Source organism: Nilaparvata lugens, chromosome 1, assembly GCF_014356525.2.
Source record: "Nilaparvata lugens isolate BPH chromosome 1, ASM1435652v1, whole genome shotgun sequence".
Classification (NCBI taxonomy): Eukaryota; Metazoa; Arthropoda; class Insecta; order Hemiptera; family Delphacidae; genus Nilaparvata; species Nilaparvata lugens.
The window spans coordinates 6,983,396-6,997,206 of NC_052504.1; the positions used below are offsets into that span (position 1 = coordinate 6,983,396).

The 13,811-nt window shown below is 34.3% G+C and overlaps 1 protein-coding gene across 3 annotated transcripts in view; it reads right to left on the reverse strand.

The window, feature by feature from the left end:
• Positions 1–13,811, reverse strand: part of LOC111057684 (growth hormone secretagogue receptor type 1-like) — a 298,361-nt gene that overhangs the window by 218,668 nt on the left and 65,882 nt on the right. For all 3 annotated transcript variants that reach the window (XM_039429025.1, XM_039429016.1, XM_039429020.1), the window contains exons 2-3: positions 5,232–5,558; positions 1,472–1,940 (exon numbers count right to left, since the gene is read on the reverse strand). In XM_039429025.1, the coding sequence (XP_039284959.1) occupies positions 1,472–1,835 (364 nt within the window). In that variant the 5' untranslated portion in view covers positions 1,836–1,940; positions 5,232–5,558. The remainder of the gene's footprint in view (positions 1–1,471; positions 1,941–5,231; positions 5,559–13,811) is intronic.

Below are 13,811 nucleotides of genomic sequence, written 5' to 3' on the forward strand. Positions count from 1 at the left end.
AAATAAATGAAATCAACAATAATTCTCCTCCATCATGTGATAAACACCAAACCCGACTAAATCCTGTTGATCGCAATTGAGGAGCTAGATGGAATAGGGGCGTAAACCAAGTTCTGCCCTTTTTCCGTTAAATGTTTTTTTTGGAATCAACGTAGTTTAGTTGGTATAACTGCAAAGTTTCACTCTTATATCTTCTTTCTCGAGATCATGACGTTGATTTTCAGGAGGCTATGTTTGTCAGCAGTTCTAGTTTCCACAGTCTGTGATCAGAGCTTTCAGCTTAGGCTTTTGGATTGTTTGTAAACAGAAATGCTTCATGATTATTATTCTCTAATACGTTATACTTTGCTTTTGAAATCTTAGAATTAACTTTGCGTAATAGAAAGTATTGGAACTTGATTTTTTTTATTCTATTAAACCTACGTCTTTACCGATACCTGAGTGATGACCAAAAGGCATATTTTTTGACAATATATTCGCAAAGTCTCAGGCAGCTACCACTTAGGTTATTGATATTAAGATGTATATAACTTTTTTCTTATCTCATAAAGGCCTGTTTCGAACAAATTTGCAAAGTCCAGCAGACTAATACCATTTAGGTAGTTATAACTTTTCTGTTTGTTATCATTTATTATTTATTTTTGAAAAATAAATTCAATAAATATCATCATTATTAGGTTTTTATCTATTAATCATCATCCATTCAATTTTTTTATTATTTTACAGCTGAAATATAATGCAAAGTCTCAAATGACTGAAACTGCCCTTCTTCCATTCAATGTGACTTGAACGGAAAAAGTTCAGTATTAAGCTGTTGAATGGAATAAGGGCAGTTACAAGTATATTTTAAACATTCAATATAGATTAACTGTAGCTGTATACTTTGAATTTTTATATTCCACTCCATTCATAAGATATCAAACTACCATATGATACTAGTTCCAAGTATTTAGAAAAAACCTCTCTATTTTGAAACTAGTTGAAAACTTCAAGGCCCATTTTCTCGAAATCCCAATTTCTGGGTTACGCCCCTATTCCATTCAACTCCTCAATTGGAACCGTTTTTCCCAAAGTTGGTTTCGTTTAACTAATGAAACACGTTCAATCAATATATGGTTGTAATTATTATGTGTTGATCTCAGTTAGAACAGATTTTTTCATGTTGGTTTGGTTCAACTAATAAAATTCGTTTAATCAATATATGGTTGAATTGATGTGTATGAATTGAGTCAACGGATGGTTTGAAGTTTGAACTATAAATTCAAAAAACGTTTTTGGAGTAAGTAACCCTCGGAAGTATCTTTGGAAGTCAGACATTGCAACCATGTTGAACATTCATTCAAGATTATTATGGGTGGAACACTTCAAGGGGGAGAACAACTTTAAAGACTTTAACAGCTTTAACAACTTTAGCAACATTAACAACTTTAACAAATTTAAAAATAATGAAATAATATATGTTTGTACTCACACATCTCCTCTCCAAGCACCCACGTCTCAGGCTTCGAGTTGACCTCGACCAGAACAGTAGGCGTGCACACGAGAAGCACCATCAGGTCAGCGATGCTGAGGTTCATCAGGAAAATATTGGTGCTATTGCGCATGTCCTTTGTCTTGAGGATCACTATGGGCACCATCACATTGCCCACCACCCCTATGCCCAGGATGACTATGCAGAACACCATGGATGTTGTCCGGATGTAGCTGGGGAACACGGGGATCTCGGTATAGTTGCCATTGTAATCCAGGAGGCTCTGATTGGCTGACGGCGTCTGGTTGAGGCTAAATAGGCTCACACTGCTGCTGTTCAACTCTGAGGCCAATGCAGAAATCATATGTGCCGTTTATGACGGTTGGCACCTAACTCATTTTGTCTCTCTCTCACACACACACTGACACCACCGCTCACTCACATTGTTCAGCACTCGTTTATCTTCAAGCTAAAACACAGATACCAGATTTTCATATGATTGATTGAAATCGAATGATAGATTCAACAGGGGTACAAACGCTCATAATATATCTTTGATATATTCTTGGTATATTCATAATAAATCTTTGCATCTGAACCTATCTTTTACTATACAGAGTGAGTCTTATGGTATGGGAACCCTTCAATAAATTGGAGACTGTTGTAGCATAGAGAATCAATAGCTTAAGTAGATATCCCATGGTATAGGGCGTTTATGTCGCAACTTTTACTGCTATATCTCGAGCCGATTACTATCTATTATAGTCGATTTTTACTGTTTTGACCGGGTAAGAGTGTATGAACGGCACAATATGAGAGACTACCAGCATCATAAAGCTTCACGGGAAAGAAATACTTGGACTATCGGCTTGAGATAACAGTAAAAGTTGCGACATAAACGCCCTATACCATGGGATATCTACTTACGCTATTGTTTCTCCATGGTTGTAGATATAATACTGCAACTTTCAGAATAAGCTATTGTCAAATACTCTAACTTTTGACGTACAATTGAATTTCAACCCCTCATAAGGGGATTACCTAGTGGTTGTAACTCGAATATTTTAAATGTAAGCACCCATTGTGTGGTACATCATTTTAAAGGCCTTCTTGAAGCAAGAAAGATGGCATCGACAAAAATGTTCTATGAAACTTGTATCCGAAATGGCGGCTGATTGAAGTTTTAGTTTTTAAGGAAATGAGGGGTTGTAACTAAAATATTTTGAACGTAAACACCCATTGTGTGATACATAATTTCAAAGGCCTTCTCAAAGCTAGAAATATGACATCAATAAAAATGCTCTATGATACTTCTATCCAAAATGGCGGCTGATTAAAATTTATCAATTATTTCTTTAAAAACTCAAACTTCAACCAGCCGCCATTTTGGATAAAAGTATCATAGAACATTTTTATTGATGTCATCTTTCTAGTTTTGAGAAGGCCTTAAAAATTATGTATCACACAATGGGTGTTTACGTTCAAAATATTTGAGTTACAACCTCTCATTTCCTTGAAAACTGAAACTGCAATCAGCCGAAATTTTGGATAAAAGTATCATAGAACATTTTTGTCGATGCAATCTTTCTTGTTTCAAAAAGGACTTTAAAATGATGTACCACATAATGTGTTTACATTTTAAATATTCGAGTTACAACCCAATTGGGTAGGAGAAAATGAGAACACTATTCAATTCTATATGATCCACTCTCTCACCAATGGATTTCGATAAAGTCATACAGTTAAGCTCTTTACCCTCAGGTAAATTTTGAATCGAATTAGAGAGATTATATGTGTTTCGAGAAAGATTAGAGTAATGGAGAATCTGGAGGAACTACACAATAATCCTAACAGAAGAGTACTTCTTCAACAAGAACAGAGTAACAGAGACTTGATATAATTAATCGTTCAATCAATCGAGTTGATTCATAGGAGATTACGGTTCACAAAGCTCATCAAGTAAAGATACTCTGATCCCAGCTATTCATCAGGGCGATATTTTGAAGGAGAACTGTTTGATTGTTTTAATTATAATGTATCCTTCCATGTTTTTATTATTATTGCAGTTGGATCCAGCCATGAAAGTAAACAAACAGTATTTTTTAATATAAGTTACTCTAGGAAGAGTTTTTCCTGGTGATGAATTCCAGTTGATTGATTGATAGTGGGTTAGTTAACATTGCTTAATCCCTATTACGGGGGGTCTAATCTGCTTATACATTGAACGCAAGGCTTCTATCGCTAATCATGATCGTTATGTAGGATCATGATCTTAGTGTGATACCTTAATAAATGTTATTTATTGGTGTCATTATATGCCTTCCAGCTATAAAACCAACAGAATAAATTTGAGAAGGCTCTCGACATGAGATATAAATCTCTCAACTGAATCAAAACATAACATTGAACTCATTTCTGATCATTTACTTATACGAGAATGTGATCTGTATCTCCAACTGTTGATTCGATCCTATAACAATGAACCGATGTTTGTTCTCAATCAATAAATACTTGATTATCTAACAATCAATACAATTAGTGGTTTGTTCCTTAATATTATGAGAGAGCTTTTTTCCAACAACCGAGTTTATCAGTGTACATTATTACTTCTAGTAGAATATGATCTGTATCTGTAACCTTGACTCGATCCTATAACAATGAGCTAATGTTTTGTTTTCAATCAATTAATACTCAAATATTTAACAATCGATTCAACTAGTGATTTGTTCCTGAATAATATGTGAAAGCTCTTCTCCAACAACTAAGTCTATAATTTAAGTATTCTCAAATTCATCACTATCGGATAACATGCCTCTCAAATTTTATTCCAGTGGTGCAACTAAAATGGGGTTCCAGAGTTGAAAAACAAATTGATTTTTGACGAATACTTCAAATATGGTTGATGGTGTATGGTAAACAATGGAAGAAGGTTTTATATTATAGGAATGTAATAAGGCACTTCAAAATAGCAATCGGGAATCCACCTCAAATCAAACTCTAGATACAGTAATATTATGAATGAAGTTAGTTTTCAGATAGTTCTCCAAGAAATTCATTCAGTATTTAGCAAGGAACGATTGGGAGTACTTGTAACTGTTAAAAAATCACACCAGAAATAGAACCTTGGGATATTTCATTGATCAAACATTTAAGAATTTTTCAAAACTTTTACAATTTTATGAGGCTACCAATTTTCTCCTATTGACCTTACAAAATTGGTGAACTATATCTGTATCATTCGATAAAGAGCTGCAGTTGAAAAATATTAATGAAAATGTGATGTATGTTTCACTGTATGAGGATGTGAGAGTATAAACATAGAGAAACAATAGCGTAAGTAGATATCCCATGGTATAGGGAATTTATGTCGCAACTTTTACTGTTATCTCAAGCCGATTACTGTCGATTATTGTAAATTTTTACTGTTTTGTTGGGGTGATAGTGTATGAACGGCACAATTTGAGAGACTACCAGCGTCACATAGCTGCATAGGAAAGAACTACGTGAACTACCGACTTGGGATAACAGTAAAAGTTGCGACATAAACGCCCTATACCATGGGATATCTACTTATGCTATCGTTTCTCTATGGTATAAATGAATGAAGATGGGGTTGTATGAAGGGAGTTTCATATCTAACGGGAAATTTGCAGAGTTGAATAAACCTGAACAACACACCTGAATTGTGAGTGTCGTATCAGCTTTTCAGGTGAAAACACCTGAACAAGCCACAATTTCCCAATAGATACCTCCAACTTACAATATCGAGAGCAATCCACTTTTTGTCTGGTTGCACGAAAAACGTTCGTCATAGCCGAGAGAAACTGAGAAATTGCAGCGATCAACGGAAGGATGTGTTCGTACGTCGGTCACATAACTGGTAATCATCTTAAACCGCGGTTATCCGGATTCACGTCGTGTTTAACGCTCGATTAAGTCGTGCGCCAAATACGTGTTCCTTTACAACTTGTCACTGCTGTCTTGTTTAGCTTGAAAAATGGCTTCATCTTCTTGTAATCCATCTTCACATCTCGGCTTATTATTCTCCGCTTAGCACGTACTCTCCTATCCTGAGGTTATGTCAGTCCTGAAACATAACAGATAAGTAACTCATTAAAATTCTTGTTCAAGCGCAATTAATTTTTGCAGGTAAGGATGAGCTTCCTGAAAAAATTAATTGATCAAGGAGTAGCTGAGACAAATCTTTAAAATGTTAAAGTGACTCTAAAGGTGCGTACAGATTTACGCGCCGCAAACATGAGCAATTCACTTTTAATCAGCTGACTATATCTGTATTTTTACAGAACCGGTATAAGATATAATAATTATATATTAAAAGCTTGGCATCAGCTGATTAAAAGTGAATTGCTCATGTTCGCGGTGCGTAAATCTGTACGCACCTTAAGAAAACATTTCTAGAACTAATCTGCAAATCTGCAAATCTGTACCAAACTTGAACATTTCATGTTCATTTGCACTTGATAACGCTGAGAAAACGCAAATGAAGACTGATAAACCGCAGATTTTGGAGTCTAATTTTAAAGTTCTCTTAAGACAAAAATTTCTAGACCCTATCTGCACTTCTGTACCAAATTTGAATATTGTTTCCCAATTAGTTCTCGGAGAATTTGAGCAAACCGCAGTGAAACCGCCCATCTTTGGGGTATCTTTGAAGTCCTCTCAAGGTAGAAGTTTCTAGACTCTAGCTGAACCTCTGTACCAAATTCGGACATATTTTATCATCAGTTCTTGAAAAAGTCTGAAATAACGCAGATATCGGGCATATCTTTGGAAACGTTCTAAATCCTTTCTTAGTGCGCCTCTAGAAGGCCAACTGAACATACACTCAGTTTCGATTTTTTTGTGACTAAAGCCTGTTTCCATGTTACATTCTCACATGACAAATTTGTACTTATTTGGTTCAGTAGATTTCCAGTTCTGTTGATAATGAATGATTAAGTAGATGAGTGAATGAATCAGTGCCATTTTGCTTTCATTATTTATTTATTTATTTATTCCTTTATTATTATTCCATTGTCATTACAGATCATAATTATAATAAATATAATATGATTGGGAGAAGACAACAGACATAGCCTGAAACTGTCTTCTTCCAAATTTTTCAAATTTTACAAATAAAAGTTTCAAAAAAGAATGAGGTTAAGACTATACATAGATAAATTAGTATAATTTTCTCAGTGTAAGTTTAAATCTAATCAGAGCTTCTGATGGTGTGAACTCAAAATCAGTTTCCATTTATTCATTCATTCAACAATGGAACACATAATCAAAAAATTATTGGAAATGGAAAAACAGGCTTATAGCTCTTTCCATTCCATTCCCGAGTTTTGATTAAAGGATAGTCCAAAAGAGGTTATTTTATTTGTGTTTATTTGGCTGTGATAAAATTACTTTGACTGAGCTCCATTGATAACAAAATAAATAATGTTCAGGAGAAAACGCAAAGGCTTTTTCAATTGAGAAATAATAGCATGTAAATTCTTTGCAGTGAAGTCAGTTGATGACTCGGTCAATTCATTTCATCCGTTGATGCATGCCTACAAAATTGATTCTCATGAACTCATCTGTTCAATTCCATTTTGGACCAACAATTCTATTTCTGCAGTGCAGTTTTCACAAAGAATAACATATTAGATGTGTATTGGAGGATAAATTAGATAAGGCTCTCTCAATTGAGAAATAATTGCATGTAAATTCTCTGCATTAAGTCAGTCGATGACTCGGTCAATTCATTGCATCCGTTGATGCATGCTTACAATTGATTCTCATGAACTCATCTGATCAATCCCATTCTGAACCAACAATTCTATTTCTGCAGTGCAGTTTTCACAAAGAATAACAGATTAGATGTGTATTGGAGGATAAATTAGACGAGTTGGACCCCCGTAGTGATCCTATGATAGCAATTACAGAATCCACCCTCCCAGACACAATCTACCCTCTTTTTCACTATCTTTCCTTCACCCTCTCTTCCACTATCTGCTGATATTGTCTCTATGTCTTATTGCCTAGGAGCCAGCCGATTCCGTCATGGATTTCTCTTGTTATCTCCGAGTTCAACGGACTCAGAATTACATCCATTTGTTCCAACGCCATACAGGGCTAAATGAGCTTATTTCTTCCCTATTCAATGTTTATTTAGCAGAGTTTGCTCTGTCGCTATTATTAGAGCTTGATCGATTTGAGAGGATCATTTGTGGCGAATTAGTTCCATTTTGATAGAATCTCCTTTTGTTCTAGAATTGGTGATGATCGGAGTTATTACTGTTGTTGATTGATTCCTAGTTACTATTTGCTATGAGTTAATCTATGACTCAATCACCATTTCAAATTTCTTAAATCTTTGTAGTCCTCATAAAATTTACATCATATACTTGAATGCATATATTTCCATGAGAAGATGTAGGCTAATATTAAATTAAAAGACTTAGAAATTGTCAAAAACCACAGATTCTCTTAAAAGTTAGAAAACCGGTTTCGGTTGTTACACCATTGTTAAGATAACATATTTTCATGAGAAGATGTAGATTAATATTAAACTAAAAGACTAAGAAATTGTCAAAAACCACAAATTTTATTGAAAGCTAGGAGACCGGTTTCGGTTGTTACACCATTGTTATTGATATTCAATATCACAAGATATTATTTCTCAGTTGGATTTTGAAATTGATTTGAAGAAAATCGTCAAAACTAGTCGAATTGACCAGAATTCAGTTCTCTGTGAGATTCATAATAAAATTCGTCAATGTATAATGCTTTTGCCATTGAGTTATAAATCAAGCAGACAAAATGCAATCAATGAAGTTAAAAAAACATTATTGTATGTGGAGAGATGTTGTGGTATTTTTCCATATATCTAATTGGAAGAAATTAATTGAAACAATATAAAAATCTTGTAGTACCCTTTATTTATATCCTTGTTATTTGTACCCTCATATCCTGTTTATTTGTACCCTTGTTATACCCTTTATTTGTAATTTATCTAATATTTTTGTAATTGATGTTGTAGTTTTAGTTTTTTTGGGAAATAAACATTTAATTATTTATTTATTTTTTAAAAAACTTTAAAATAGTCCAACAACTTGTTTTGACCTCAACTTAGGTCATTTTCAAGTTGAAATAAAGGGTGCCACAAGATTTTTATATTGTTTTAATTAATTTGTTGAAAAGTCGCCCATGTGAGTGTAGTGTTTCTAATTGGAAGAATAAAATGTTGATGTTGTCAATACCACTATATTGTTCAATATTGTTCAATATTGTTCAATATAGTTGTATGGACATACCGACAGACAACATCAACGTCGTATTCTTTCAATAGAAAAAAATACTTGAATATAGTGGTAGTTAATCTAAATTCTCTTTATAAAACATTCAAGATGGTACGAGTATATCAATGTACAACACTTGTGTTTGACAAAATTTCAAATGCAAATACATCTATGGTGAATATTCATTGTGACATCTATATAATAAGAGAGAGTAGGGTTGTGTTTGTTCGTGTGTTCGTTTGTTCGTTTGTTTGTTTGTTCGCATCAAAACATAATTTTTTTCCAATGAAATATAATTTGATGTTTTTCGTTATTTTTTTTTCCTATCCCCCAAAAAAAATGAAATTCAACACATAATGTAGGCTATGAGGTTTCCCTAAAAAAAAATTACTATAGAATTATTTACACATAGTAACTATTCAACAGGTTGTAGGGCTTATCACATAGGAGGTTTCCAAGTCCAACAACACAATGTTAGTTACTTATATATATATATATATATATATATAATATATATATATATATATATAATAATAATGATAATATAATATAACAATAATAATAAAAAAAAACAATCCCACACACCACACACACACACACACACACACACACACACACACACACCTCACCACTCCACTATTCACACACACACACACACACACACACACACACACACACACACACACACACACACACACACACACACACACACACACTCTGGACCAGAACACCCATTCTCCTCCCTACTAACTTGTGGATTGCATACCGGAAAAACGGGAATCATTTAGATCTCCAAATTTTGAACATAGATTCTAAAAATATCAATCTTGTGCACCTGGAAACCCAAATTTCAATTCTCCTTCTAGATTTTTCAGAATTAATGTTCAAATTCATCTATGCTACCGTAGGCTACATGAAGTTCCATAGCCCAAAGTGTGGTTTTTTATGAGCAGGTTATAATGGTGTTATAAGACTACCATTTACGAACGTGTATGTAGCGCAGCGGTAAAACGCTTGCTTACGGAGCGATAGTTCCTCGGTTTGAATCCCCCCCGATGCTTCCCATTTTTTTGTTCTTAATTTTTCCCTCGAAACGTAGTATTATCAATTATTTTTTGAAGGAATTTGTTTTCATTACTATTGAACTTGGATTTTATCAATTAATTATTTTTAATGTAAAATTTTGCCACCAGTACAAATGAATTGGACATAGTCTTCATGCTGTAGGCCTATAATTGAATTTCATGAGAAAAACATGAATAGATCACAATAAAATAAGTAATAATTTATATTATTCAGTTATAATGTACTATAAGAACGAATTCCCAGTGAAACGAGTATATTAGGTACTTTGTTTGGAATTGGGAAAACAAAAGGCTGCCTGATTCAAATTGAGGAGGATCCCAATCGAACTAAAATTTATTGATGTATTGGAAAAGTCAATATGATTCTGTAAGGTTTTCAAGTATTATGTATTCTTCAGTTTTCTATACTATAATAAAGGAAAGAACTGGCTTATACAAGTAAGGAATAGGGAATTATGTTTGACGCATCATCACGTCTGAAATATACTCAACTGATTAATTTGAAATTTTGCATATAGATTCTTCATTAACCGAGGATGGTTATAGGCCTATTTTCAAATTTCGAATTTTTTATTACGTCAAGTTTTCATTTTGCAGTTTTAAAATAGACCCTTGCGAAGCACGGGTTACCTACTAGTAACTTATAACATTGTGACATAACGACTAGCATAACTTAATTAAATTAATGAGACATTGATTGTTCCAATTTCAAACGCAAAAGGATGAACCAAACCATGATGTGTTCTACACACAGGCCTACAACCATAAACCAACTATAAACCATAAACCTTCTCGAGCTACAAGTGAAGGAGGCAGAAGTCAAGTCTCAAGTGGTGTCAGTGGTAGGACGAGGTTCAGATCATGTGCGCGTGCGCAGTGTGCCAGCGTCTAGAATAAACACCGGCAAATGCCTATGTGGTCAATCATGTGCATTGAGGCCAGAAAAGATTTATGTTCCTCGGAAACACTGAGTAAATAACGTTCTGCTACTGGGAAAGAATTCTCTCCCACTCTCTCTCTCTCTCTCTCTCTCTCTCTCTCTCTTCATGCTTGCTCCATTCTTCATAAGGGAATAGGATAGATACCGTACGGGTCTCTTTTTTCCATGTGAGCTAAGAAAATGTTGTGGAATAACATTGAGGAAAAATAAAATAGTACTTTTAATTACTGTGACGGTAAGTATATACTGACAGCATTATTGGTTGAATAGGTAGCATTATTGTGTGTTGATAATGCTGACGGTTTGAAGTGAATATTGGTTGCCACAACGTGGAAGATAGAGTTGGACGCATTCCGATTGTAATGAGACCTGAACTATGCTGATTATTGATCATTTGTGAAATACACAGGGCATCTACCACTTTTTATCATTTCATTCTAGCCTTTCTTTTGATTACCTGGAAGGAAGATGCTGATGCAATAATATCGTTTAGTTTTTTCATATGAGACTACGAACTAATCGAATACCCTGTTTAATACAACACTTTCCAGACGAGAGATCCATTTCTGCATAACTTATTGTCAATTTATTATCATTTTGTAGAGAACAAAACATTGATTCTGAATCAGATCACTACCTCCTTGGACAAAGCCATAGTGCATTCGTGTGATGTCAGCACAGGTAGGGCTCCCACACCAATAAAAACACTAGCTGATATAGATGACTTGAAATCAACGATTTTTTTTGGTGTAGGAGCCCTACCTGTGCTGACGTCACACACGGATGCAATATGGCTTTTTTACGGCGGTAGTGATCAGATAGGACATTGAGGGCTGGTTTCTGAGCTCAGGATTTGGCTAAGTTCTAGACTAAACAGCTGGAGTCAGAAAATTGGCTTTCCGAAACGGGGCGTAGTCGCAGTCCATGTTTGAATTGAATTTTGAAACACAAAATAAAATAAAGAGAAAATAATGGAAGTGAGAATTGGATTCACACACGTAGAATGAACAGTCGAATCCAAGCTGCAGAGATGAGGTTTCTAAGGAGTGCATTTAATAGAATATGTGCGTTGATAGAATAAGAAACACTGAAATAAGACAGGGTTTATTGGTTGCTCCTCTACATGAAAGAATTATTCAAAATAGACGCAACTGGTGCAGTCATCTGGATAGAATGCCACCTGGAAGAATTCCCGTTGTAGTCCAAAACTATAGACCTACTGGGAAAAGAGATGTAGGGAGACCAAGAAAGAGATGGGTACTGGAACAGGTTCATTAATAAACCTAATCCCTGAAGTGAAGATGAGAAAATAGTGTGAAGTTTCGGCTATTTTGAATTATTTAGGAATCTTTCATTTCGTCAAGGAAAAACGTTTCCAATTTTAGAAATGAGAAAATAAAGATTATCATAAAAACTGCGACTACTCCCCGTTTCGGAAAGCCAATTTTCTGACTCCAGCATTTCAAAGTCTAGAACTTAGCTAAATCCCGAGCTCGGAAATTTTCGTCTTTTGGAATACATCATCTCTACAATACAGTCGTCTTTCAAATACACTTCTAATAAAACATTCTGTGACAACCAAAGAGGAACATTTTTAGTTCAAAATTAACACTTTGAACACTCAATATCCTCACACTCTGCGTGTCATTCAGTACCATCACAATAAATTATTATTATACTACCATTATCAAATTACACGTCATGACTTCGTATTTATAAATACACGTCCTCACTATCATTACTCTATGTTATGTTGAAGGTCATTGTTCTACCTATACAATAAAAACACTAATCATTTCCCAATAGCCTAATCTTGAACTCAATCGGTAAGTTGAGTATGAGCTCGAATGAGGTGATAAAAATCAGATCATATCTAGTTCAATCAGGTAGCGTATTATCAGAGACAAATGATCCTATTGGAGACAATATTCACTCTATGATATTATCAAATAAAATAAATCAAATCAAATTCTTTTATTCCTCATCCAAAAAACAATACAACAAATATGAATAAATTCTGTCACCCACACTATCAGAAAAATGTTTACAATACAATAATGTTACTTACAAAGCATAATAATAATAATAATAAAGCATAATAACATAAAAACTTTCTATCTACTATTAATGTTTATTATTCTTCTAATAGTGCAAGCTGACAGGCCGTACTTAAAGGAATTAATCCTTGCATGGACCTAAGGTCTGTGAGCAAGGATGAGCCTCCATCAGTCAGCCTGACGAGAATGAAATTTTATTATTAATTTACATATAAATTCATTAATTTATATTAGAAAAGGATGTTGACGTATCCTAAGATATTGAGAGGAGGACAGGGAAAACTCGAAATGAGAAACAAAGCACAAACCCCGACGATGTTGGATTTCACTTAGAAAAAAAAACTGTAGAGCTATTATAGGAATGATACCTTAATTGAAATTCCAATAAATAATTATGAATTGAATGAGGAGCAAAATTTACCTTAAGTCTGATGCAAGACACTAAACTCATAAAAAGATTATGAAAAAAAAACTATCTGTAGGATGAGTTTATAAGTTCCTCTGATTCATCCAGACCGAGGACTGATAATAACCAGTGTGTGTTCTTTTTGAATGTGTCAATAGACAAAGATTCAAATAAGTTCAAGTTGGCAATTCTACTGGAAATGTTTCTATAAAGAATTTGTGAAATATATGAAGGGTTGGTAGTTGAGTAAGTTCTGTGCAAATAAGTGGATGAGACAGTTGTATTCTGTGAGTAACGGGTGTTATAAGAGTGTGAGACTACTGAAAAGATTGAGTTTTGATGTTTGTACATGTGAATTATCATTCTGTGTTGTTGTGAAGGATTACTTGGGCGTGTCGCTCATCTCGGCCAATGACAGTAGAGCTGAGCCTCTATTGGTCAACAGCATAAATCCAATCGTAGGGCTTCATACACACTATAATAATTCTGCAGCTGAATGTTTAAGATTTCAGTATACTGAAGATTGATAATGGTGTAACAACCGTAACAAGTATCACAAATTG